This window comes from Meles meles, chromosome 12 (genome assembly GCF_922984935.1).
Source record: "Meles meles chromosome 12, mMelMel3.1 paternal haplotype, whole genome shotgun sequence".
NCBI lineage: Eukaryota > Metazoa > Chordata > Mammalia > Carnivora > Mustelidae > Meles > Meles meles.
In genome coordinates, this window is record NC_060077.1 from 70,681,516 (window position 1) to 70,708,190 (window position 26,675).

Consider the following 26,675-nt stretch of genomic DNA (forward strand, 5'->3'; position numbering starts at 1 on the left):
GGGACCAAATACCATGGAGACATCCTTAACTTCTCCCCTTCTCCTACCCAGGTCTAGCCCATCTGCAAGTCCTGCCAGGCCTACCTTGAGACCCAATCCAGACTCCACTCACCTCTCACCATCTCTGTTCCTGCCCTTGTGGCCCAGAGCACCACTGGCTCTCATCTGGATCATTCCTGTAACCTCTTTGGTCTCCCAAATTGTCTTTTGTTTTTTTTTCCAAATTGTCTTTTTAAATGTCATTTCTCTGTTAAGAATCATTCAATAGTTCCCCATTGTAGGTACAACAAGGGCCAGAACCCTTTCAGTAGTCTACAAGGCCCGAGATGACCTGGTTCCCATGACCTCTGACCTCATCCTCTACCGTCCCCTTCACACTCTGCACTCCAGCTACCCCTGACCTTCTTGGAGGCTTTGAGCATGCCAGTAAGCCCAAAGGCCCCAGGGCCTTTGCACTTGCTGTCCCCTCTACCTGGATTGCTCCTCTCCCAGATATTGACATGACTCCTCCCTCACATCTTTGCTCAGTAGTACCATTTTGATGAGACCTAACAAAGGTGCAGCCTCACAACACAGATGCTCCCATCACACACCAGCACTCCCAGTCCTCCCTCCTGGCTTCGTATTCTCCATAGAACTTAACACCTTCTAGTGTTCTACATGATGTGTTTCTTCTGTTTATCATCACTTTCTCCCCACTAGAAGATGAGCTCCGCAAGAGCAGGGATTTGTGTCAAATTACTCCTGACCGTATCCCCAGGGCTGCTGTACAGTAGATCTCAGTAAATACTGAGGACAAGGAGGTAGCCAGCCTGCCCTAGGGTCCTGACTTTATGCTCTTGGGGCCTTTTCAGCACTCCGTTACGGTCCTGCCAGCTTTGCAGTGCCCACCCTCATGCCGTGGCCCAGAAATAAGTCTGTTAGACAACCCAAGAGAGACTAGCATCAGCGTCCAGATTTGAAGCAGAAAGAAATGTTGGTTTCCAGCATCCACTCTGGGCCTTTGTTAGGAAGGCTCAGGCCTGGATCATTGAGCAGCAGCTGGTAGAGGGGAGGTGGTGATGGATGTTAAACTATCCTCTAGGGTCATGGTGGCCCATGTGTAGAGTGCTCGTGGGAGGTGAAGTTCGGTTCAAGTCAAATCAGGACAAACAAGGATCCTTGACATGTCATTCACGTGCCTCCTGTGCAGGGTGTCTGGTCATGGTTTGGCCTTGAGTGTATAGGGTGTTGGACGTACCCTCTTGACTCGACCTCCAGTGGCAGAGGAAGGCCAGGCACTGTCCCCCCATGTCCTCTTGTCTCACCTCATGGCAACATGATAGAAAGAGCACTGGGCTGGGAGTCAGGGCCTGGGTAGACCGTCTCTTTGGCCAAGGCAGGGCAAGAGCTTGATCAGGCCACCTGCTCCTCGGGGCCTCCACTGATTCACTGGCCAACCAAGGGGAACTGAATCTGCTGGTCTCTAACCAGGCAGACACAGGGGCCTGGTTTTCCCAGGACTGTCCCAGTTTTAGCACAGAAAACCCATATCCCTAGAAACCCCCAGTCCTGGGCAAACCGGGGTCATGCTGTCTCTAAGGCTCCCCCCACGTCTGGGCATGTGATGTTGAAACTCCTTAGATGTCATCACCAGGGGAGTATTAGTTACTCCTCGCCCTCCCCAAAACCCGTCAGACAGACATGATTCCTCCTGGTGCAAGAGCCTTGAAACAGACCAGAGGGACTTGTTGGGGAGAGTTCGTGTTGGGAAAAAATGGATTATTGATGAAAACCGAGGTGTCTGGAGGGACAGGTCCAACCTGGAGCTGGATGCCAAGTGAGCACACTGACTCAGTGTGGCCTCTGACACCTTCAGGAGGGGCAGACTTCAGCTTGATGGGCCTCGGGCCTGGCCGCGTGCTGTGGGAGAGGCCATGGTCCATCCCACTCAGACCCCGGCCCACGACTCTTCATTCTTTGGCCGGTGGGCTAACCTGTCCGTCCCTCCTCAGGTCTCTTCATCTTTAAAGAATCACAAAGGAATTCCTACCACTCACGGGAGATGGAGATGGGGTCCCATCCCTTGTTGTGGCTGCCGCACCCATACTGAATGGGTGACATTCTAAAATGGCGGCCTGACAAAGGGCAGACGTTGGAGGCCCATGGGGATGCTGCACTGTAAATAGCTATGGTTTCAAAGTTCACAGATGCCTTTGGTTAATCCTTCTGGAAGGACCCATGGGGAGAGCCGTTCTGATAATTGGAATAAAGACTCCTGTCTGCTCCAAACCCGCTACCTCCTGTCCTCTCCCATACCCCAGATGCCTGCCTCACCACCTGGGGTGGCACAGATTGCGTCCCACTGACGGGCCCCAAGTCCGACCAGCCTACCCATTGTATTTAGTGAATTCTTAGAGAGCGTGTCCTGTGTTTGAAGGGCTCTGCATTATCAGTGCACGTGGTACAACCCCCCTCGAGGTGGGAACCATGACATCCACATTCTAGAAGCAAAGAAACTGAGACACAGAGAGGTAACATAATTCACCTGGGTCACACAGCAAGACAGAGACAGAATCAGGTCCTGAATTCGGGGAGGCTGCCAGAGGGGCCTCCCCAGGACAGCTCCCTCTCTTCGTCTCTCGGCTCAGTTTCCTACGCCCTCTCTTGGCTGTCAGTGATCCAGTGGTTTCCCCGCTCGCCACCCCTGCAGCCCTGTCCCTGAGCCAGCTCTGACCATCCATTGTGTAGGCTCCTACACGACTTGCTCCAGCCAAAACCAAGTTGCCCACTCCTCCCCTGCCATCAGCCTGAGAGCCCCCAAACCTGGTCCGGACCTAACTTTCCAGAATCTCTTCCCACCACCCCACCCTCACTGCCCGTGTGCCCTGTGTCACCATGAGCCAGACCACTACTTCGGCTCTGACCAAGCCCAGGCCTTCCTGCGGGGCTGTTCGTCACCCTCAGAAATCCCACCCACACTGTGAGGCGGCTCCCATCTTCCAAGACCCCACCCCACAGGGTCATACTGGCCATTCTTCTCTTTCCCCTGTGGCCCTTACAGCAGGACAACCGGGAGGAAGAAGGGTTTTTTAGCCGGCCTTCAGGGAGATGTGGCTACTCAGGTCATTGCCCTTGGCCTGCCTGGACGGTTCCTCTGTGTCCCTGGAGAACAGAGAAGCTCTGGCTTCGGAAGGAGTGGGCTGCACTCCATACACCTCTCTCCCGTGGTGGTCAGCCCTTTGGAATCCGGAGACAGCCAAGAACAGACCATTAAAAATTTACTAACAGGCTGTAGAAATATCACAGCGTTCGAGGTTAGAGCTTAACGAGTCTCTAGAATTCATTCTCTCGAGCCTCCTCTAGCCCCTCTGCCAAATGTGGAAGGCTAGCTTGGGCTCTGCCCAGCTTCTCACCCTCTTGCTATGTGACCAAGGCAAGTGACTTCACCTCTCTGGGCCTGTTTGGTCAGCTGTACAGTGAGGATCCTAAGGTGGCTATCTACCCCATAGGGTTGTGGGGATGATTACCATTCAAGTGTCATTCCTTGTCATAGTTGTTGCTACTGTTGTTGTTATTACTAGGAAAGATAACTAGGGCCCAGAGAGGTATTTTCACTAACCCAGGGGCACACAGCCAATAGCCACAGAGCTAGAGTGGAGCCGGGTGGCCACCCCTAGTGGCCCAACATTGCTCTCCAGCTACTGACTCCGCCCCTGTGCCCCTCCCTCTCCTTTGTTACCCGTGTTCAGACAATGGGTTATCAGTGCCTTGGGAGGGAAACTGAAGGAATGAGAACAGGAACCCCTCCCCCCAGGGCCCAGCCTCCCCCCCCCAACAAACCCCATCACTTCCGCTCCTCCCCAGGCCAGTAGTTGGAGCCCCACCTTCGTTTCCCACCTGAAAGTAAAGGCCTCACTGAGCTGTACAGAGAGACTCCGCCCTCAGACCATGCTCACCCCTGAAGAGAAGAGAGAGCAGGTGAATGCTGCTGGGACCAAGGCCCCCTGAGGACGCCCTCCGAGCCCCCCATCCCAGAAACTACTTCCCACGATCCCACAGTGAGAACCCAACCATCCATTCCCAGTAGATCTTGCTACTTCCCCTAGTGATCCTGGGGGGAGCAGAGCCAGAAGGGGTTCCTGCCTGCCCTCCAGGAATGAGCTGTGGACACAGGCTGTAAATGTGGAGATACTCAGGGTCAGCCCCAGGGAGAGATCCTAGGGACAGACCGCGTTCACCGTGGGCCGGGTGACCAGGAGAGATCCCCCAGTGGGGCGCACTGGAGACCCATGGGGAGAAACTCAGGGGTCAGGCATGAGGGAGGCAGCCAGCCGGTGCATTGCAAGGCTTTGAGACTTCCCCAGGGGGCAGCCAGAGAATCCAAATCCTTTTGAATACCCCTCACCGGTATATAAACCTGAGGTCAGATGCAAGAGGTCAGGCTTGCCGTGGAACCCTTTGGAGGCAGAAGAGGTGTCTTCTGGGCTCAGGCCTCTTAGCTCCACACCCAGGGGCCAGAACACTGCACCCAGAGTCCCGACTTGTTACAGCTCCTATTTCCCGGATGAAATTACTGCGGCCGTGATGGGAGCTCCTTATCCAGCCCTTGCTCTGGGTCAAGTGAAGCTAATTTCACCATCAGACCTTATGCAGTACCCCTTATCATCCTTCCACCATTTTACACGTGGGAAACCAAGGTACAAGCCAGCAAGAGTCTTGCCCAGGGACACCCAGCTAGGAGGTGACAGGGTCCTGCTTTGAGCCCAGGCCTGGTGGGCTCCAGAGGCAGGTTCTCACCTCCGTGCCAGAAGTAGCTTTTCATCCTAAAGGCAAAACCACCCGGCGTGAGCACCACCCACCCCCACCTCCCCCTGTAGATGTAGGGTGAGTGCCTGGCTTAATGGAGATGGGAGAAGTGCGCCCAGGTCTCAGCCCCCTGCCAATCCATCATGCAATAGCCCCGGGAGCCACTTTGGTGGTTTTGACCATTATGCAGTTTGAAATTATTTTTATTCTTAGCCAAATATTTAATTTTTACCCATAATGGACAGTTGGTTAAAGGCAGGAAGCATTAAAGAACACTGATATTAAAAGGCTGGTTCATGAGGAACAAACAAGTGGTAATAATTCTGCACATTTGCCTCGGGTGCTCTGCCCAGATCCCCAGTCCCATTCATCTGGTCAGAGTCCCTGGGCCAGCAGCTCCTGGAGCTGCAGAACCCCAGTCTGGCCAGCTTCCAGCTCTGTTCCCAGGGAGCGAGACCCTCCGTGCTCTCCCCCTGCTATTTGGGCAAAAGCGATTGCATGTGAAAATTTCCTGAAACTTCTCGGGTATCGTCATTTAGGAAAAAGCAAGAAATTACAAAAACAAAGCAGGTGGTTTTTTGTTTTTTTAAGATTTTATTTATGTTAGAGAGAGCACAAGCATGGGGAGCAGTGGGCAGAGGGGGAGAACCAAGCTCCCTGCTGAGTAGGGAGCCCGATGCGGGACTTAATCCCATAACCCTGGGATCACGACCTGAGCCAAAGGCAGGTGCTTAACTGAATGAGCCACCTAGGCATCCTGTAACCAGGTGATTTTTATTTTAAACAAACAAACATAAAATTCAAGAATTCCAAACAATGGGCCATGGGATCAGTTTTTGCCTTTGGTTTCTTTTTCTGCCTTATATAGTCAAACGTTAGCCTACATGTGAACATGGATGTGGTGCCAAAGCCACAGTGTAATGGTAGGATGGCATTTTGGAACCTCTCTGTAGAAAATCATGCTTTTGCTTTCATAACTCATTTACAATAATAAACAGGAGAAGGGCATCGCTTGATCGTGGGGGAAGGTCAAGTTTTGCCTTTATTCGTGGATGCTCTTAAAGATCATATTAAATATGAACCTTTTAATTTACTCCCAATAACATATCAACATAAAAACCATGTTGGGGCACCTGGGTAGCTCAGTGGGTTAAAGCCTCTGCCTTCAGCTCGGGTCATGATCTCAGGGTCCTGGGATCGAACCCCGCATCGGGCTCTCTGCTCCGCAGGGAGCCTGCTTCCTCCTCTCTCTCTGCCTGCCTCTCTGCCTAGTTGTGATTTCTCTCTGTCAAATAAATAAAATATTAAATATATATATATAAACCATGTTTAGGGGGGCCTGGGTGGCACCGTCGGTTGAGCAAGCAACTCTCGGTTTCAGCTCAGGTTGGGATCTCGGGGTTGTGAGATCGAGTCCTGTATCAGGCTCTGCACTCAGCGCAGTCTGCGTGAGATTTCCTCTCCTTCTCCCTCTGCCTTTCCCACTGTGTGCTTACTCACACTCTCTCTCTCTCTCTCAAATAAATAAGTAAATCTTTTTTTAAAAACAGGTTTTACGCAAAACAACTTTTTTATTGTATACTGTCAAAAATAACAAAATGTCCTTTAAGCTGCCAGGCATGTTTGCAAGGTGATATATTATCACGAGAGCAGTTCTCAAAGCTAAAAAGCTGAACGAGGCTGCAGCCAGCCCACTAAACTGTCTCCGTTCTATGGATGTGAAAACAAGAAGAATAAAAATACATCCTTTTTCCCACTCATTGAGGGACTAGGTCTCCCAGTGGGTGACATACAGGTCCACCCCAGGGAACGGAGTCTTGCTTTGGGAAGCTTGACCCTGCAAGTTTATGCAAAGGGCAAACGAACTTGTTTATGATGGTGCCCGGGATCCTCGCAAGCCCATGTCCCCCAGGATATGGGAGTTTGGCTGCCATTCAGACTCTGCCCAGACACTTGACTTCCATTAAGGACTTCCTCTGGGTCTCAAGGACATAAACACACAAGGAATGAGCTCTGTGTTCACGTCCGAGGCCACCATCCCTGTGCAAGGAGGGGGCTCTACAGTTTTACCTGCTGTGGGAAGGATTCTCTGGGGTCAGTTTCATTATATTTTATTTGCTACTTTCCGATGTTGTTCCATATGAAACTGATGAGTCTCCTGTTGCTTCTAGAATGCGTTTGTTTTGACAGAATTTCAGACTCAGAAAAGTAGCAAGAAGCCTACAAAGAATTGTCATAGATCCCTAACCCAGACGTTTACATTTTACCATATTTGCTTTATCTTTCTCCCCTTCGTGTACTTTTCTTTTTCCTGACCTGTTTGAGAGAAAGTTGGCAAAATGATGCCTCTTTACTGTTGAGTATTTCGCAGGGTATTTCTTTACGAAGACATTTTTTGCCCGTCACCACACTACAGTGATCAGGATCCGGAAACCAGCAGACTGGATGCTATTATCCACAGCCTCTTGGTTATTTTTCTCCAGTGATCCTAGATCCTAGGCTACGTTCAATCATCACGTCTCTTTAGTTCTTTTTAAATCTGGGGACAGTTCCCAAGTGTTTCATGACATTGATTTTTTTTTTTTTTAAAGAATAACCAGTTATTTTTGTAGAAGCCTCCTCATTTGGGATTTCTCTGGTATTCCCTCAAGTTGCAGGCACATGGGCGATGGCCTGGCCTTCTCAGGGCATGGGACCAGGGGACTCTGGCTGTCCTGTCATCCCATGACTCGTGGTGTTAACTTTGATTCCTTGGTTAAAGTCGGTGTCTGCCAAGTTTCTCCACTGTGAAGCTACGAGTTTTCCCTTTGTAATTAAGAAGTAGCTTGTGGGGAGACTTTGAGACTGTGCCAGTATTCTGTTTTTCCTCAAACTTTCACCCACTGGCCTCCAGTGATGATTCTTGCCTGAAACAATTATTATTGTGATGTTTGCCAAATGATTTCCTAATTCCATCATTCCTTCGCATCTTACTGGTTGTCTTTCTGCTGTCTGGGAGAGTCTCTGATTGATTTTAAACTCACTATGCTAAGCTTCACGATCCCCTGCGTTTGGGAGCTAGGAAGATCAAGCCCTCAGTGTCCCCCAGTATGTGCATCCAATGCCGATGGATAGGTAATGGGAAGGCCGTCAGCACCCTGCTGTGACTACTTGTGCTCTAGAATATTCTAGCCCAAGAACCCATCTGCTGGGTGGCTGTGTCCCAGCACGCCTGGGTGGGGGCTGGGGACGTGATGTGCATGAAGCTGTTGACTGGCTCTCTCTCTGTCATCACATCTGGCCGTGGACTTGTCAGTTCCTCCCTCTGGCTGAAAAAATGGGGCCAGAGGGGGCCTTCCTCCAGCACACTCCGTGTCACATTCCTTCTCCTTTCAGGACAGAAAAACAGCCTTTTGGGGGTAGAGCAGACCTGTCAGTAATAAATTGTGAGGGAGGAGGATAACCCAAGAGGGTGGCCAAGATGAGGACTATTGGAGTGAGGTGGGCGGGCAGCCGGTAGTATTTCCCGGGGGGAGCCTGGAAGCCTCCGCAGCCACAGAAAGCCACACTGGCTCCCAGATTTCCCTGGGCAGCCCTGCTTCCCGTAATGGAGCCATCCTCCTTCACCTTCCCCAGGGCTGGCCAGGAAGGTCTAGGGTACCCTCCTGGGGCTGGCTGAGGCAGAGGGAGAGCAGGCAAGGTATATCGCCCAGCCCTGTGATTGTCCCTTTCAGCTCAACCTCATCTCCTGTTTTCCAGTCAGGAGCCCCACTTGGCTGATAAAACAAGTGAGGGGCAGAGAGGGTAGGCTACTTGTCTGAGACCACCTGACTGGACATGGGCAAAATCAGGGTATACCCAGTGTGTCCTGTTCTCAAGTTGTCACTGCCTCATGCTGCCTCTCCAACTGAGGACTCCTGGGATGACTACTGAGAACCAGGAGGGCTTCCTGGAGGAGGTGTTAATTGCAAAAATGGGCAGGTTGGGGAGAAGAGGTCTCCACAGCTGTTGGTCAGTGATTGGACACCTCTTGTGACAGGGAGCTCACTAAATTCCCAGGCAACCCCGTTAATTGGGGAGCAGCTCTCTCTGTGAGGAAGTTTCTCCATGCTATGTCTCTAGGCTTCCTTCCCCGTGGTTAAGAAGGGCTCAGCAGTTGGTCACACCTGGGATTTAAAAACTCCTAGGAGACTCTCTCCCCGTCCTCCTTCCTCTGTCCTACCTGCTGCAGTTTGAGGGCTAGTCCACGACCCTCACGGAGATGGTGAGGTGGTGATGAAAGGGGACTAGTTCCTGAGCGCGCTCTGAGGTCAGCACACAGGGTAGGCAAGGCTACGTGGGGCCAGCTGAGGCCCATTGTGGTTGTGGGCACTGATGGCCAGCATTAGCCGAGGAGTAAACGAGTCATTTGAGGTGGCCCCAACCCTGTGGGGACCTCTTGGGCAGCATTTCTCTTGGGAAGACAGTGTGAGTATTTAGTGACGAAGAATTCCATCCTGAGAAAGCTCACACAGGACACAGAAGCTAGAATTAGAGCAAGAGCCAGAAGCTGGACATCTTGGGGTTTCTTCCTTGATTCCTCACACTTGAAACAGCCTGTTTTCCCCACAGCCTCAACTCTCCCACCTGTGCTACGGGTGTGCTCGTACACATCACTTCCTCTGAATATCTGATGGATTCATGCTATATTGCTGGGAAAACCTGCAACACGGTATCATTGCAAGTCAACGCTAATAGAACTCCTCGGCTCCTTTAGGACTCCAGGAACCCCAGGAGAGAGTGTCCCCATTTTAAAGATGAAGAAGCTAAGGCCCAGAGAGGTTAAAGTACTTGCCCAGTGTTGCACAGCCGGAAGTACAGAGCCAAGATCTGAGTGCTGGGGGTCTGGCTGCTATGTCCATACTTTGAACTAGGCATAATGCTGTCTCTTGGAAATGCCCCAGGCATTCGTGTTGATCAGCTTCCCTGTCGCAGGTGTGGGGGCCTACGGGAGAAGGCGCATGGCGGTGCAAGTCCACACCCATAGATGGACCTCCCCTGTTCTTTAGGAAAAGAGGGTGGGAGCGGGCAGAATCTTGAGCCTCCAAAAAGGTGTCCAGAGTTTTGCCTCCTGGTGTTGAGTCACGTGACTGAGCCAGGTTAGCCACAGGTCATTAGAGCTGGAAAATCGAACGTCCCAGCTGGGACTTAACCAGCATTCGTGGCTGATGTCTGCCAGCCTCTTAGCAAGCACCCGACGCAGACATGTAGCTCAGGGGACGCCCCGACTTGCCAGGAGGCCTCACTGAGGGTCCCCAGCCAGACCTAAGTGCCTGCAGGGCTTGGCCAGGCCAGACAGAAGGGCAAGGGCTTTCTGGAAACACTCCTCCAAGGCAGCCGCGCGCTGGTCCCATGACATCACGCTGCCTAAGAACGCATGAGGCCAAGGATTCTTGGAATGCCTGATTCACACTGGAACAAAAATAATACCTCATATGTATAATGTGCCTTTGTTCCCCAGAGCCTCTCCTGGCCTTGATTATGTTGTAATTTCTGACCAGCCTGGTGACCCAGGCAGGAAGGCAGAGAAGGGGGGAGCTCACCTAAAGGTACACCTTGAGTGGGGTTTTAGGATTCCCATCCTGCAGGTGGGAATACTGAGACATGAGGAGTCATCTGGATTTCCAAAGCTGCCCAGCACTGATGTTTTGGCCAAGAGCCCTGGACTACCAGGGGTGTTGGGAGAAGCACCTCAGAAATGCCAGAGTAGCTGAGTGAGACTCAGGGAACTCCCCCCCCCACTAGTACCCCCAAAGAAAGCCATTTCTCCATAGCTTTCCATGCTGCCCCGAGATGGAGGAAGGCAGCAGGAGCCTGCAGCTCCTCCTTCTCTTCCCCAGCAGCGGAGCCGGAGCCGGAGGGCCACCCCAAAAACCCAGCCTCCCAGCCCCGCCGCACAGGTCCCAGCCGCGGGAACTAGCAGACTGGTGGGGAAGGGACTGTTCCCAGCACAGATGGAAACCCGAGGGCCACACGTGGCTTCTGTGGTTTTCCCCAGACGCAGTGGAGCCAAGACTGGAAGCCGGATTTCCAAACCTCAACTTGGGGCTCTGTCCAGAGCCCTCCCAGGCTTTCCCCTTCCCCTCCCACGGGCCTCAGCTTCCCTGTTCCCAGTGGCCTCGGGCTCAGCCTTTGGCCTTTGCTTCTGCATATCTAGCCCTGCTTCCGCCACACGCTGCCAGCCAACAGTCCCTCCCCCCTCTGGCTTTGGCCAACGCCTGAGATCCTCTGGAACTGGATTTGGATTTCAGTGGCTCCGCAGTGATGCCAGCTGCTGCGGGCCCCGAGGACCCTCTGACCGGCCTCAGAACCGTGAGGCAAGAGAGCATGGCGGTTGAGGACACAGATTCTAAGGTCAAACTGCTGAAATGTAAACCCAAGCTCTACCTCTTGGAAGCTGTGTGGCCTTCGACAAGTACTTACCTTCTCTGGGCCTCGTGAGCTCTCTGTAAAACAGGGTTAACAGCAGTCCCTTCCTGTTGCAGTGAAGTGAAAGCCGTGCCTGGCACATGATCCGTCCTCATGCATGTTAGTGTGTTTTTCTTACTCTATGTCCTTGTTATCTCAGTTCCAGTCCTGTCCTTCAGGGCCTCTCCAGGTGGGGCTCTGCCCGCACCATCTTGAAGTTCTCAGTCGTTTTTGAACCAGAGGCCCCCATTGTCATTTTGTACTGGGCCTCACAGAGTATGAGGTCTATCCTGCCTCCAGGACCAGGCTGTCACAGACCTCTGGGCTACTCTCCGCTTCCTTTCCTTCATGACTCTTGTCCCTGATTGTTGCCAGATAACCTGGTCTATAATTAGTGGATTAGTGTCTATCTCTCCAAAGGGATCCTAAGCTCCATGAGGACATTGCCCAGTGTTAGGATCATCCCTGTGTCCCCAGGGCCTGGCACATTGTAGGGTTCACTGGAGGCATGGATGAATGTCCAGCTCCTAGCCACACCCCAAGGGATATAGAAGTTCCTACCCCACCCGAAGGAAGTGGATGCTTTTCAGGCCACACAGGAAGAACCCATGAGGCGGTTTGGTGTCACAGACTGGGAAGTCGGGCTGTAATCACATTAGGAGTCTGAAAGAAGGGGACTCCGGGGAGCTGGGGAAGGCTGCTGGGCAGATCTGGGCCTTGGAGCCCACATGAGATTGGGAAGGGTATCGAGACACTCCTAAGGGACAGCTGACCAGCTGTTGTCACCCACAGCCCCTGCTCCCCTCAAAGCGTTACAGGAACTCTGTGTGGCCTTGGGCAAGCCCATTGACACCTCCGATCAAGCTCCAGGCAGAGCAGAATCTCACGACATGTTTCATTAATGCAGCCGTAAATGAAGCAGCCTTCCCTTTCATCATCCTTTCGGTCATGCATCCTGCAATTGGAAAAGTTTCTCCTCTGCCTTCGAGGGGGCAGAGGTACCAGTTGAACCCTCTCATTTCCATTCCAGAACATCCCTTTAACCAGGTAAATGTCTGGTTTCCGAAGCTTTCAGTCCATGCAGTGAAATACTGAACTTCTAATGTGAACCTTCATCTTGGCTGGCAGAGATCTCAGTCTTCAACTATTTTCTTCCCAAATCAGAGCACGAGGAGAGTCCCAGAGTCTGTCTGAGGAGGAGAGCCTGGAGCTCGGCTGACCGTCCAAGGCAGTGGGCGTTTTCCTGAAGCAACCGGCTCTCTCCTCCAGGGACCGTCAGGGGCACCTAGTATGGGGAGCGGGCCTAGAACTCAGAAAACCAAGGCAACAGAGTGCCGCTGTCACCACCATGATGTCAGTGGTGGCCCTGGCAATTACAGGGGGATTCGGTTGTCGGAGCTGTGGTGGTGCCCCGGTCCTCCAGAAGCCAGAAAGACCTAGACAAGTAACTGAAAATCCAGTCACCGAGCATTTCCGGCAGCACCTTAGCGTCGAAACACAGATTGGAGCTCTGGACCTTGTCACTAACCCCTTGGGCATCCCAGCAGGGGAAAAGGCAACTTCTCTGAGCCTTAGTCATCAGTGAGACTGTCATGTCTCACAGCCACCCCTGAGCTGGGGGCCGGCACAGTTGGGAACAGATGCAGGCTCTGAGCTGGCTGTGGTCTCCCGGACAGGCCTGCTGAGGGGTCTTCTGCAGAAGAGACCTTGTGGATTTCCACGACCTCCTCTGGCCCCGAGCGTACAGTAGATGCTCAGTTAACACAGGCTGCCATGATTCTAGACTCTGTCAAGCCAGTGGCATGTTTCCCTCCATTGGCTTTCCAAACCCTACACTTCCCCTCATGAAGCATCCCAGTCTTTCTGCAGAGGGGAGCAGACATGTGTGTGGCCGCAACCCAGGGCCCAGAGCTGCAGAGGAGCCCCGCGCCTGCGCCCATCCAGCTCTGGCATTGGCCCCGCGGCTTGGGTGCGGAAGGTGGGACCCCGTGTGGGGTGTGTGTAGGTGGGCAGGAATGGAGGCGCCTGAGCTAGTAATAAGCAGTCATCACTTTCCCTGAAGGCAAGAAATATGAGCCCGTGCATAGTTTTAAAACCACTCGCCCTAGGAATTTTGCTTTCAGAAATTTTTAAGCAGACCTACAAATTATGTGGTAAAGCGTCCGACATTGAGAGAACCATAATAAGTCAGTGGCCCTCGGAATATCTAGTTGGGAACAATTATGAAATAAAAAAAAAAATGAGCAGAGAGACGTTTGTCTGCATTTGCACTGCTGTTAGAATCATTTTTTAAAACAAAATCTGAAGTTATTCTCCCTACACCCACCTCCCAAAATGCAGCTGTGGTGTGGGGAACTTTTTTCTTTTTCTTTCTTTCTTTTTTTTTTTAATAAAAGAACGCAGTCTTAGAGTGAAACAAGACATCTGATTTCAGAACCCAAAGATGGAAGAATAAACTAAATGAGGAATGGAAAAAGCATACTGACAATTTCCATTCTCTTCCCCACCCCCAAAAAAGCACTATTTCCCTAACGGCAGGTGTTGCCAGTGGCAAAAATGGAATATTAATCTTATCTCCTGAGCCCTTCCTCTCCCCTCTACCACCACCGCTAGAGAAGACATCCCCCAGAGAGATGAGAGCATAATAAGCGACAGGGAAATGGATTTTTGCCCTTTTTCTTTTTTTGCTCACCAGGTTGTAAAACTGCATATCTGCTGTGTTTCCAAAACCTGGACCCACACGTCCATGTATCTGAGACCAAGAGCTTCCCTGCCCGGCCACTGGGAGCAAAAGCAGCTCAGGTTAGCCAGGCCAAATCTAAACCCACAGGTTTCGTGGTGAGCAGCCAGCTGGCCCCCACAGGGAGGTATCGACGAAACCCGGGGCCAACAAACGCAGAGGAGAGAGGAGCCGGTTTTGGCCAGCTCAGCCAGTGACCGCTGACAAATATTTGTGAATGGCCAGAGCAGGGAAGCCTGGGTCTCCATTGTGGGGGACCGAGGCCCGGCCCCCAGTCTGCTCCAGTGGCTGGGGCTCTCTCAGTCCTTTCCCACGCCCAGGACATGGGCCTTGTGTGGCCATCACCACAGCAGATCTCGGTCCTAACTCGGCCCTTCTCTCCTGCACTGGATTGTAGGGCAAATAGGAGACAGACAGGAGGTGGGTCCTGGGTGCTGAAACTAGCTGACAGGCTGGGCACATTCTGGAGAGTGTGTGGGATTTCACCTCACTGAGCCTCAGTTGACTTATCTGTAAAATGGGAAGAAAGCTTCCTGACCAGCCTGCACGCAGAGACCAGTCCCAGCAGTCGGTGGCCCTGAGAACGAATCAGAGCCTTGAACGGGAAGGAGAAAATGCATCAGGCTCTTCTGTGCCTCCCCCCCAACAAGGAGCCACCCAGCCCCCTATCAGCCCTCTTCTTTTTGACTCCATTGTCTTGCCTACCCAGGTAAGAGGGGGCCCAGAAGGGTCTCCCCTTCTGCCTGCAGACAGCATTCCGTGTGTGCAAAGGAGGCGACCCCCCCCCCCGCCCAGGCAGAATGGGTCTGAGAACACCCACTAAATGCCCCTTGGTCATTGCTGTATGGACAGAACTGGCTGGCTCCAAGGTCTGGCAAACTAGGATGACGTGGAATTCCAGGCCCCCAACATTTCCAGCAAGAACAGCAAAATGTCTACAAGACCTAGCTGCTTTCTTTCTGCGTCCTTGACCACCAACCATGTCGAAATTACCTCCTTCCTCCTCCAGGTGGAGAGAAGTTTTGTTTTTTTGTTTTGTTTTGTTTTGTTTTGTTGGGGGAAGGAGGGAGGATGTTGGGCAGAGACAGGGAAATCCCTGATATGGCAAGTGGGAAGCCAGACAGTTTTAAGACAAATGCTGGGAAGGATTTGGTCGACCATCGTTTGGGGCATTCCTTGGGCCATAGCTGCAGGACCACAGATTTTCTAAATAAGGATGGGAAAAGTCGTGACAATCAAGCGCTATCTGCCAGGGAATTTCCAAGGTTCTTCTCTGGACTTAAAAATTACTCATACTCTGAGAACAAAGAGAGTGGAAGGAGAGAGGGCGAATTACTTGAAAGTCATTGAAAAATAAAAGCAGGGAGAATTCACAAAATGTCACAGGCGTATGGCATCCCGAGGAGTGGGAGGACCATGGAATTCCTCCTGGCTCCAGGCTTCTGGTTCTCTCCAGATGGCGGCCGGTCTGTGCCCCTCAGGTGAGGGCTGCTGGCTTCTGCGCCAACTTGTGGCTCAGGCATCTGGATTTAGGTCTGGGCAGTCTGAAGGCCAGTTGGTGATCCTGGAAAGAAGCTGACCCAGTGACTCACTTTGCGGATGGGGCCCAGCACTTGCCTGGGTGCCTTACTCATGAGCCCTGCCCCTCGGTGAATACAAACTGACTGTCTTCCAGAACTTAGAGCACTGGTGCCTTGCTGATCCCTGCTTTTTAGAATGAGTCCACTGGGGAATAAAACTGAGAGTTGTAGATATGCCGGCAGAGGGGAGGGGAGAGGGGAGGAAGGGATGCCTCTTGCACCCGAGGATCAGGCCAGCGTGGCCCCAGGGATGTGCTTCAGACCCAGTGAGATTGAACCTGGACATCAAGGATGAAAAATACCATGCGGGCCTCCTGAGAAGGGCCCAGGTCACACCCAGGCAGCCAGACTCCGTGCCACGTCCCAGGCTTCCGTAGAAGTTTCTGTAATGACTCTTAAATTATTAAAATAAATACAGACAACTAGAAACCCTGGACATTCTACATAAAAACAAACATAAGAGGACTCCAAAAGCTGGAGAGAAGGCAGACCGGATGGGGACCGTGGCGCCCAAGGAATGGCCTCACAGATCCCAGACTTGGAGCCAAAGAAGCCGGCAACCCAGAAACATCGGTAGGCACAGGCAGACCAAAAAGCCTCAACAAAAACCTGCCCTCTCTAGCCAGAGGACCAGGAAAGGGGCAGCCTCGCAAGGCAGAAAACTTTTGGATGATAACGCTCAACTCTAGGCAAAGCTCCCAGAAAAAACAAGGGGGCTCCACCCTGACCCACACAAGCAAAGACCAAGGAAAGACCCAAGAGTTGACATTCACGGGCTGTGAGGAGGGTCTCAGATCCTCCCCAGCGTGGTGTCAGAAAGGCTGAGTGAGGACTCGGGACTCGTTCCCCATGGGGCACGGAGCACCCCTCCCTCTGTGTCAGTGGAGGCCACCTGGTAGCCATGTGTACCCTCCTCGGCAGGGAGGCAACCGCGTGGGGACTCCCAGTCCTCCTCAGCCGTAAAGAGGACCTCCCTTGGGGTATCAGAGAAAGCCCAGTAGGGAAGCCAACCTCTACTGCCCACTTGGCAGTAACGAGGCACGACAGCCCTTTCTGGTACTGGAGCAAGGTCAGAGGAAGCCCGCCAAAACCGTTCTAAGACTCAACTTAATTAGGCCCAGACTCACAGAACATAATACCCAAGATGTCCAGGTTTCAACCGAAAATCTCCTAGTTATACTGAAACCCAGAAAGATCTCAACTGAATGAGAAAATACAACAGATGCCAAGACCAAGATGACAGAAATGTTAGAATTATCTGACAAGGGGCGCCTGGATGGCTCAGTCATTGAGCAGCTGCCTTCGCTCAGGTCATGATCCTGGGGTCCTGGGATCAGCCTGCATCAGGCTCCCTGCTCAGCGGGGAACCTGCTTCTCCCTCTCCCACTCTTCCTGCTTGTGTTCCCTCTCTGGCTATGTCTTTCTAGTCAAATAAATAAATAAAATCTTTAAAAAAAAAAAAAGAATTATCTGACAAAAGATTTTTAAAGCAGCCGACATAAAAATGCTTCAAAGGACAATTAGGAACACACTTGAAACAGATGAAAAATTAGGTCTTGGCAAAGAAATGGAAGCTGTAACAAAGACCCAAATGAAACTTCATAGTGAAATTAAAAACCCAATGCACAGCCTCCACAGCAGAATGTCGGGGCTAGGGAGGGAACCAGTGTACTGGAAGATAGACGAGAATTGACCCAGTCTGAGTCACGCAGAGAAAATAGGCTGGGAAAAGAAAAAAAAAAGGGGGGGGGAGAAACGGTGAACAAGCTTCTGGACGGGGGAGTCCAGAATAACGTATCTAACATGCGTGTTCTCAGAATCCATACAGTCGAGGAGGGGGAAAGGAAGGGGCTGGAATTACCCTGAGAAATAATGACTGCAAACAGCTTGTTTGTTGGTGGTGGGAATGCAAGACGGTACAGCCTCTCTGGAAAATAGTTCAACAACAAGGCGTTGGGTTTTTGTTTTTGGTTTTTTTTTAACTAAATAAGCCACTATCTTGGGGCTCCTGAGTGGCTCAGTCAGTTAAGTGTCGGACTCTTGGTTTCAATCTCAGGCTTGTGAGATGGAGCCCCAAGTGGGTCTCTGCACTGGGCACGGAGACTGTTGGGGATTCTCCCGTTCCCTCTTCCTCCCCCACCCCCCACCCCCAAGAACAGAGAAAAAGGGAAAGAACTTCATGTTCATTTAGAAAACACAAATAAAAAAGAAAAGAAAAATCCTCGTCCCATCCCCTAGAGAGAACCAGTGTTAGTGTTTTGGTGTGTCTGCTTCCAGATTTTTCTAAGCACATAAATATTTGCCTTAAAAGATGGGACCATGCTACACGTTCAAGGATGCGTGCTTTCTTCCGTCAACCAGAGTCAAGTCTTACACCATGTCCTACGGCTCCACATTCAGTTTCCATTACACACTGCTTTGATGAACATCCTTGTACCTACATCTCTATGTGAGGCTTTTGTTAATTTCCTTCGGATAAATTGCCACGAGTGGAATTATAAGGTCCAAGGTGTGTTCTAGAGGCTCTTGTAACAAATTGTTGAATTTCCCTCCAGAAATATACTAATTTCTCCTTCTATTATACAGTGTTTTGTAGTTACCATTTGTGTGGAAACAAAAGACCACACACCTGTCTCTCACCTAACACTTTAATTTCCCCCTTGAAATCCCCGCTAGTAGGGGTAGCTTTTCAATGAAAAAAAAAAAAAAGTTGTTTTCATTGATTTTAATGGGAAACGGATATGTGTAACCACAGCCCGAGATGCCTCCACATTTTCACAGATCCAAAATTATCAAGTGAACGTTGAAACTGATTTTATATAAGTAGTAATAGTTTAAAGGAAATAAACACCTTTTTTGTTCATAAAATGCAAAGCAATGAAGGTCTGTTCTACCCGCCAAGGAGAAGGCTCACAGATGAGGGTATAAGCCTCAGTCTTTAGAAGGTAAAGTCTTCTTTCTACAAACTTCCTCCAAAGACTTTACAACTTTTAAGGGGCTCGTGGTCGTCTTGTTTTCCATTTGCACTTTGTATGAAGTCATGGTGTGGAAAGTACTGAGAGGGTAGACCTGAAAGGGCTTCTAGAGATGGAAACACCCTTTGTGCACAAGACCGGAGGGACCCCAGAACGTCCCCTCCCATCCCCTCACTTGTCTTTGGTCCACAGATCAAACGTTTGGGGTTCATCCCAGATGCACACTTCTAGTCTGTTCCATGTGACATTCTCTGCCTTAGAAATAGCGCGTCCAGGAAATCAGTGAGTCAGTTGTCATACTCGTGTCTGTTAGCTCAGGCTCCCGTGACAGAATACCACAGACAGAGTGGCTTAGCCACAGGAATTGAGTGTCTGGAATCTAGAGACTGGAAGTGTGAGGTTAAGGTGTCTGCAGGACTCGTCTCCCTTGCAGATGGCTGCCTTCTTGCCATTTCCTCATGTGGTCTTCTGTGTGCCTGCGTCCCTGGTGTGTGACTGTGTCTAGATTTCATCTTGTTATTAGGACACCGGTCGGATTGGATGGGGGCCCACCCTCATGGCCTAACGGATTAACTTAATCCCCTCTTTAAGGGCCCTCTCTTCAAATACAGTGGCATTCTGAGGTGGCAGGGATGGGGGCTTCCACATGTGAACTGTGGGCGTAGGGACACGCTATTCGGCCCATCACAGCTTCTCATTGTGTATTTTGTTAGTGGGGTTGGGGATGGAAATGTCAATCTACCAAAAGAAAAAAAAAAGGTTGTTTAACAAATGCTCTAACTTTATAAGAGCCATTATGGTAGAAAGGCATTACCAGGATAGGCTACCAGACGCGGGTCTGTGTATACGTCTTTGCCGGAACGTGCATGGAATATGTTTGGAAGCTTCCCAAAATGGTAACAGTTGCTTCCAGAGTACAGGCCTGGTGGCTGCAGGCACAATCAAGAGAGTTCATGATCTCCTCTAGTGCCTCCTTTGAATTTGGTTCCCCACACATGGGCTGCTGTGTGTTCTAATAAAATAATATGTTAACTCAAGGACCGACTCAAACCCTCAGGAATCGCAGGGACCTGTCTCTCTCCTGCTCTGCTGTATCCGTAGGTCCCGTCCTGAGGACGTGATCAGGAAGGGAGCTGAAAGAAGGAATGAATGAACGGCTCAGGGGATTGCTGTCCTGGTGTTTGGCTCAGGGACCCCGAGTGGCCCTCCTGGTGACCCTCTGTGTCTTCCCCTTTTGGTTTGCAGACGGCAGCAGAGACCCCCAGGAGGAAACAAGCCCCAACAGCATGGTGACCACCAGCCAGGCAGTGCCAAACACAACAGGGACCACCAGAAATCCTACCAGGGGGGCTCGGCACCCCACCCCTCAGGGAGGCCCACCCACCACGGCTACAGCCAGAACCGTCGCTGGCACCACGGCAACATGAAGCACCCCCCAGGCGACAAGGGGGAGGCAGGCGCCCACCGCAATGCCAAAGAGACCGTGACCATGGAGAGTTCCAAACTGGAGGACGCCCTGGGGGACACGGGACACAGCGGCCTTGAACCCCCCTGCAGCCCTGATGCGCCCACCCCAGTGGCTTCTGAGAGGCTGCCCCTGCAGCAGCCGGGGGGTCCGGAGGCCGAGACAAAGCGTAAAGACAGTATTATTCCCGAGCGCATCGGGGAGCGGCCCAAAATTACCCTGCTCCAATCTTCCAAAGACAGGCTGCGGCGAAGGCTGAAAGAAAAGGTACCGGTAATTGAATTTTTGTTGTTCTCTTGCACCAGGGAGGACAGCGCGAGGTAGGCACTTTGGTAGGTGGGTGCGGGTCTGAGGTGGCCCCTGCTGCCTCTGGGACCCCTGGTCACAGAGGGCCAGCCCATGGCCAGTTCTGCATGAACCCCTCCAGCGTGTTCCGGCTCCTCCCCTTCCGGTCCCTCAAGAGGCCCCGGTGGGGAAGAGGGGGCACTGGGCAGCAGCCCCCAGCCCGAGAGGGAAGGGGAGGAAGGGTGGGGACGGTGTGGAGAAGGCCTGGTTCTCCCCTCCTGCCTTCTCTGTGGTCAGACACTGCGCATAGTGCTAAAGGGGACTTGGGGGAAAACTCAGAGCTGATACGATGAGAAGGACCGATGCTTCTCCCCGAGGTAAGTGCCGGCCAGCTGTGGTCCCCACTAGGGTTGAGAGTGAAGGTGAGTTGGGAGGAGCACAAGCAGGCCTCGGCTTTGTCGTTCTCCTTCATCAGGCAGCAGCCAGGGAAGGGTCTAAGGAGGCCTTCACCCCCCACCCAGCATCCTGCAGGTGCCGACCCTGCATTGGTACAAGCCCGAGAATGAGGGCCTTAAGTGTTGCCCCCTGCCTCCCTCCCCTAGCCTCTCTGTCTTCACTTTATCCCCAGACCTGGCTTCCAGAGCCTGCTTGCCGATTCAGGAGGACATGTCCTTGAGCCTCTAGCAAAGGGATGGGACTATGTCGCTGGCAGCTTCCGGTCCACTATGCTCACCCTAACTCCCCTTCCTGCCAGAGATGCAGGAGAAGTCACCTGGGGGGGCTGTTCTGAGAAGGCCAACTTGCCCCCCAGCCCTCCCCAGAGGCCTCCTTCTGGGGCTCCTGTGAGCTCCTCCCTGGCCTCTCTCAACCACCTACTCTCCTCCTTTTGCCCAAGAAGCCAGGCCTCGATCCACACTCAGGCAGGACGAGGCAGGTCAGACCTCTTCTTCAGCCGACACCTGATGCTGAGATGCTGCTCCCAGCATCCTTTGCAGCCCTGAGTTCCCACCCACCGTGGATGGAGCCACTGTGGGGCAAGCCACTGTGGGACAAGCCACTGTGAGGTCCAGGAGGGAAGCGCCGTTCCTTTCCCTGCTTCTCAAAGGTGGGAGCCTGGAGGTGACTCCCAGCTGGTGACCATTACGTCTTCTCCTGAAGACTTTCCAAGATGTGTTCCTACAGCCTGGACAGTGTGGCGAGATTACTCATTGCATTCCCTCCAGTTCCACTAATGTAGCTGTGCTGTCGAGGAGTGGAAACAACATGGGCTTGAGAGTCCAGCTGGGGCCCACCCTGCCTTTGACTGGCTAGGCGACCTTGGGCAAGTCACCTAACCTCTCTGAGCCCCAGCTGACTCATCTGTACCCACCCTGCAGACAGACTGTGAAGATTAAATGTCATGACACGAGTAAAGCCCCTCCCGGGTGGTTGTCATTTTATGTACAAACCACTCTTCTGCCCTGGGGCCCAGAGAGTTGGGCAGCGGGGTGGGCAGGGAGGGGCTAGAATAGAAACGGTAGGTCCATAGCCCCCATACATGGGTTTCAAGGACTCCTCTTAGATGAGGCCCCTGGATTCCTGGACCAGTAGGACAGTGGCATGGACAGTGGCAGGGCTCAGGGAAAGCTATGCATCATCCAACCTCCCCATCTTACTGGTGAGTAAACTGAGGCCTGGAGAGTGAAACCACTGTCCATAGCCATATGGCTAGAAGCAGAAAGCAGGTTCTAAAACCTTCTAGGCTAGTGCTCTCCTTATTGAGAATGCAAGGACAAGTGTGGGACCTCCCTTTATGTCACTGACCCTGCCCTTCACCCTGATCTCACATCCCAGCAGTTAAGGTGATCACGTGCTTGGCTATCAATCCATTATGTTTGAATAAATACTTTTGAGACTGTCAGATGACATGTTCTTCCTTCACCAGCCCGGGTCTGATGTACTTGCAGTGAAACTTCTAAAGAGTATTGAGTCTGTTGTTTGAAATTTCCTTCCAGGAAGTGCCAGTTGATTTAGTGGCACATGGCAGGATTCCTTGGTAGGTAGCATTTGTTCTAGAAGGCCAGCACAATCTCTGTAGGATGCAAAACCGGGCTCTGTTTACCCAGAGATCATGATTGTCCAAGGGCTGTAGGAACCAAGAGTCTGGAAGACCAGGTAGCCGTCCCATGGGCGCCTTTAACCAAGATGGCGGGCATTTTGGATACTTCCCTCCTTCTTGCCCTTAGATTCCATATTTTGCTTGTTATCTCATTTCCTCTTTTACAAGCCCCATTAAGTCATGTCTAGCTTGAGACATTTTATAGGCAAGTAGACACACAGCCAATATATATGGAATCCTGGGTAAGTGTTAGAGCTTGCAAGAAGGATCAGCTCCAGAGGTCACAGGAGCCAAGAATAAGGTCAGCAGAGGACCCTGGGGCCAGAGGGTCCTTGGGGGAGGTCCACGTTCCCAGATGGACCAGACCTCAGGTTCGAGAAGGTAGGGCTGGATCCTTTCTGGGGGCGGCAGCCCTCCCTCCAATGGTCACCCTCAGTGACAACCTCGGCTCCGCTCAGGCCGTGACTCAGTTTGTCTCCCATACCCCCAGGATGAAGTGGCCGTGGAGACCACCAGCCCTCAGCAGAACAAGATGGACAAGTTGATCGAGATCCTGAACAGCATGCGAAACAACAGCAGCGACGTGGACGCCAAGCTCAGCACCTTCATGGAGGAGGCCCAGAACTCGACCAACTCCGAGGAGATGCTGGGAGAGATCGTCCGGACCATCTACCAGAAGGCCGTGTCCGACCGCAGCTTCGCCTTCACGGCCGCCAAGCTCTGCGACAAGATGGCCCTCTTCATGGTGGAGGGGACCAAGTTCCGGAGCCTGCTTCTCAACATGCTTCAGGTAACCGGACCCCGGCGGCTGCGCCGCCCCACCCCCGCCGCGCCGGCCCCGGGTTAGCACTAGAGAGAAGGCTGCAGATGCTGACCACAGTTGAACTCTTCCCAAGTTCCACCCTTGCCCGATTAATTATAGAAGATAAAAAGGCACTCGAGGGGCGAGGGGTGAGTGTCCAGATTTGCGTGTGTTTGTGTGAGCGCTCCATGGTTACAATGGACCAATATAATTTTATAGGTGTTTCGTGTTTAACCAGCCTTGCCCTCTTTCTATTTCCATGATAAGAGTGCTGACGCTTGGTCTTAACTCGTCTCTGTGCTTTGACCTCTCCTCGTCCGAGCAGACTCAAACTTGGGTGGACTTCTCTTTTCTTCCTCCTCCCCCACCAGCGCCAGGCCACCACCCCTCCCAGCCCCCGGAGACGGTGTAGCTGGTGCTTAGATGGGTGTGAGCGGAAGGCACGGAGGCTTGGAGCGGGAGAGGTGTGGTCTGGCTGCCAATACACTGGGCTTCCGGAAAGCACCTTTAAGGCAGAGGGGAAGCGTGGAGAGCCACAACTGTCTTGTCCCTCAGTGCCTTCCCACTCAAAATCCCTCCAGAGAGCTTAAGCTTCCTTTTCATGCCTTCGTCCTTGGGTCCCAGCCCTCGGTGCTAGTTTACTAGCGTCAGTGGGAAGCAGGTACAGGCGTGTGTGCGTTAAGACTGTCCCATCTCGAGAGCTGGAGGCCAGTGCCTGCTCTTCTGTCGCTGGTGGCATCAGGGAGAGGTAGCAGGTTGCACAGCGTGGCCACCTCACCTGGGGACTCCTGGCTGAGAAAGTCATCTCTACTCTGACTTTGTACCTTAGGCTCGCCGAGATGTGAACTGAGTTTCTAGTCCGGGTAGGGTAAGACAGGAGCCTGGAAGTTGTGAGCGCAGAGTTCCAGAACAGAAGGACCCACCCCCAGCCGCAGGTCTGTGTGAACAAGGGTGAGCCCTCCAAGCCACAGCACTTCTGAGAGGCACAGGAGCTCTGTCCATAATCACACCCAGACACCAGGCATAAACCAAGGCATGTGGTCACGCCAGTCTTAAGCAGCTGGTTCAAAGTCTGCCATCTCTTCCCCAAAAGACGGGGAGGGAGGGAGCCCCCTCTGTGTGCTGCCTGAAGGGCTCCACGCCTGCTGTCCTCCCCTCTTCCTGGGGAGTCTGCTCACTGTAACCTGAGCCCTCGCCGGCCAGCCCCAGCAGCTTCTTTCCAGCTCCAGGCCGCGATCAGGTTCCCATTCCTGGATCACCCACACTCCCCTGGTGACGAATTCCCGCATTACCTGAGGGATTTGCACATCGGGCATGTTCCTCACGGGCCGGAATGTCCTGGGAGAGTGTGGACGGTGGCGGCGGGGAGCCGCCTGTCTGCCACGTACGGGGGTGGGGAGTGAGGGACGGGATCGGCCTTTGGCTTTGGCTTTTGTTCTTTTCCAGAGAAGGGCCAGGATAGGCCAAGACTTGCAGACAATGGCTGCCAGCCCCAAGAAGCCTAGCCAGAGCTGGTGGCAGGCAGACACCCAGGGCATGGGGGCAAGACCCACCCAGCCGGGAAGGGCCGCTGGCCGCAGGGTCCGCCCAGGATCCTGCCCGGGTCAGGCGCTTCTTCCAACGACCTGTGGTCAGACCAGCCTTGCCCACAGTGTCCGGCAGGGCATCCGTCCTGGGACAGGCTCAGCCACAGAAGGGGTTCAGTGGCACAGCCGCCTCTCCATCAACCACAGAGTGGACTGGCTTAGCACAGCAGAAAGGGAACCCGCTTGGCCCCGCCAAACTCAGCGAGTCCTCTTCGCATCCCCCCGGCTAATAACGTCTTGTCCGATTAGTGTGCCGAGAGACACAGTTTGGCAAACACTAGCGCAGGGTGAGGGCACTAAACCGAGAGCCGGGACACAGGGCTTCTCAGCCCGATTCAGCGGTCAGCAGCTGGCCCTGGGCCTCTGCTGCTCCCGCCGGGAAGTGCTCGGCCCGGCTGCTTGACCCTCCTCCATGGGTCTTCCAGGTTGACGCTGCTGGAGATGAGTCGGGGGCCTTGAGGGGGGGGGCACCCGAGGGGTCCCATGGGAGCTGCCTCCACCTCACTTTTCCTGGGTCCTGCCACTGCCAGAAACAGTCCTGGCTGTTTCCTCCCACCCCACGCCATGGCTCAGTGATGGGCAGGACACAGGCTTCGGGAGCCAGCCCGGGAGACTCAGCCCTACTGAGGCCACCTCGTTCCTGGGGCAGAGGAGGGCTGTCAGTCCCCATCTCCTATTTGCCTGGGTAGCGTATCTCTGCGTTAGGTACTGAGAAATCGAAGCGTCCCTCGTGAGCTCCCACGGACCCCCTCTTCTCCACCCGTAGCCCCAGCTTCTGTGTAAGCCGAGGAGAAAGGGCCCTGGAGGGGTTGAGCTTGACCCTCACTCTCAAGGCCCCTTGGGCAGGCTGGGGCTTCCCGGGGGCTCCTGAAAGACCGGCTCCCCGATCACGACGCCCAGAGGAAGCCCCCTCATTGGTGGGTCTACTCGGGGCCCCTCGGGCCCCACTGCCTCTCCCTGGCACTGGGGAGGCGGCAGATTGAATGACGTGAGCTTTCCAAGATTCGTGGCCGTTCCCCACCCCGGACTGACAAGGTACCAGAAAAGAGGGAAATGGACATGGCTTATCAAACCCGACTCGACTTCACTTTCTGGCAAACCTGATTTGTGTTCCTCTCCCTGCAGACAGCCTCCAGCCACCAGAGCCCTTCCCTTCCCTGCGCGGCTCATACTCAGCTCTGTCCTCTCAAGCCCCCCCCCCGACCCCCGCCTCTGGATCTCCAGCCGGTCACTTCGGTGGCCTCTGAGATGCCCCTCATGTGGCCAGTTGGGCTGCTGCCTCCACATCAGAGACCTGGCTTAGCGATGCTGGCTGCAGTGGCGCCAAGGGTGTGAAGTACGCTATGAACATAGCTCCCGGCGCCGGCTTTGGACGGCCTTCTCCTTGGCCAACTGCTTTTGCTGCCTGGGTTTCAGCAGTGGAAGCTGGCAGGGTGGGGGAGAGGGGAAGGCTCTGCTGTAGGGGACACTCTGGCAGGGCGGTGAGACCTCTTCAGTGGGGCCAAAGGGAGGTCAGAGGACCTTTAACCCTTCCCAGCCAGAGACTCAGCATTGTCCTCTCCTGGAGCCCAGAAGCACTCCCCTCCTAAACCAGTGGGGTTTCAATGGACCCATTCCCAACCCCACAGCTCAAGAATGGTCTTCAGTTTTTACATCAAAACCAAGTCGTTGTGCCTTAAATATGGTCCTTTTCTTAATCTTGTAAATAAAATTCCACGTATTAAACAGTGGAATTTCTTAAATGTCTATTATGCGTCAAGCATTAGATCAGTGTTTCTCACCAGATCGGTGCTTCTCAACTCGAATGTGCTTTTGAATCGCATGGTATTTAATTTAAATGCAGGTGCTGGTCCCGTCGTTCTGAGTGCACCCTGAGACTCTCAGGTCTGACGAGCTCCCAGGTGATGCGGGTGCTGTGGGCCCAGGGACC

The 26,675-nt window shown here is 53.0% G+C and overlaps 1 protein-coding gene across 6 annotated transcripts in view; it reads left to right on the forward strand.

Annotated features, from left to right (window-relative positions):
• CTIF (cap binding complex dependent translation initiation factor) overlaps nucleotides 1-26,675 on the forward strand; it is a 283,525-nt gene that overhangs the window by 174,069 nt on the left and 82,781 nt on the right. For 4 of the 6 annotated variants that reach the window (XM_046025092.1, XM_046025097.1, XM_046025095.1 and 1 more), the window contains 2 exons: nucleotides 19,755-20,247; nucleotides 22,848-23,147. In XM_046025092.1, coding sequence (XP_045881048.1) covers nucleotides 19,755-20,247; nucleotides 22,848-23,147 — 793 coding nt within the window. The remainder of the gene's footprint in view (nucleotides 1-19,754; nucleotides 20,248-22,847; nucleotides 23,148-26,675) is intronic. The other 2 variants (XM_046025096.1, XM_046025098.1) reach the window with 1 other exon arrangement.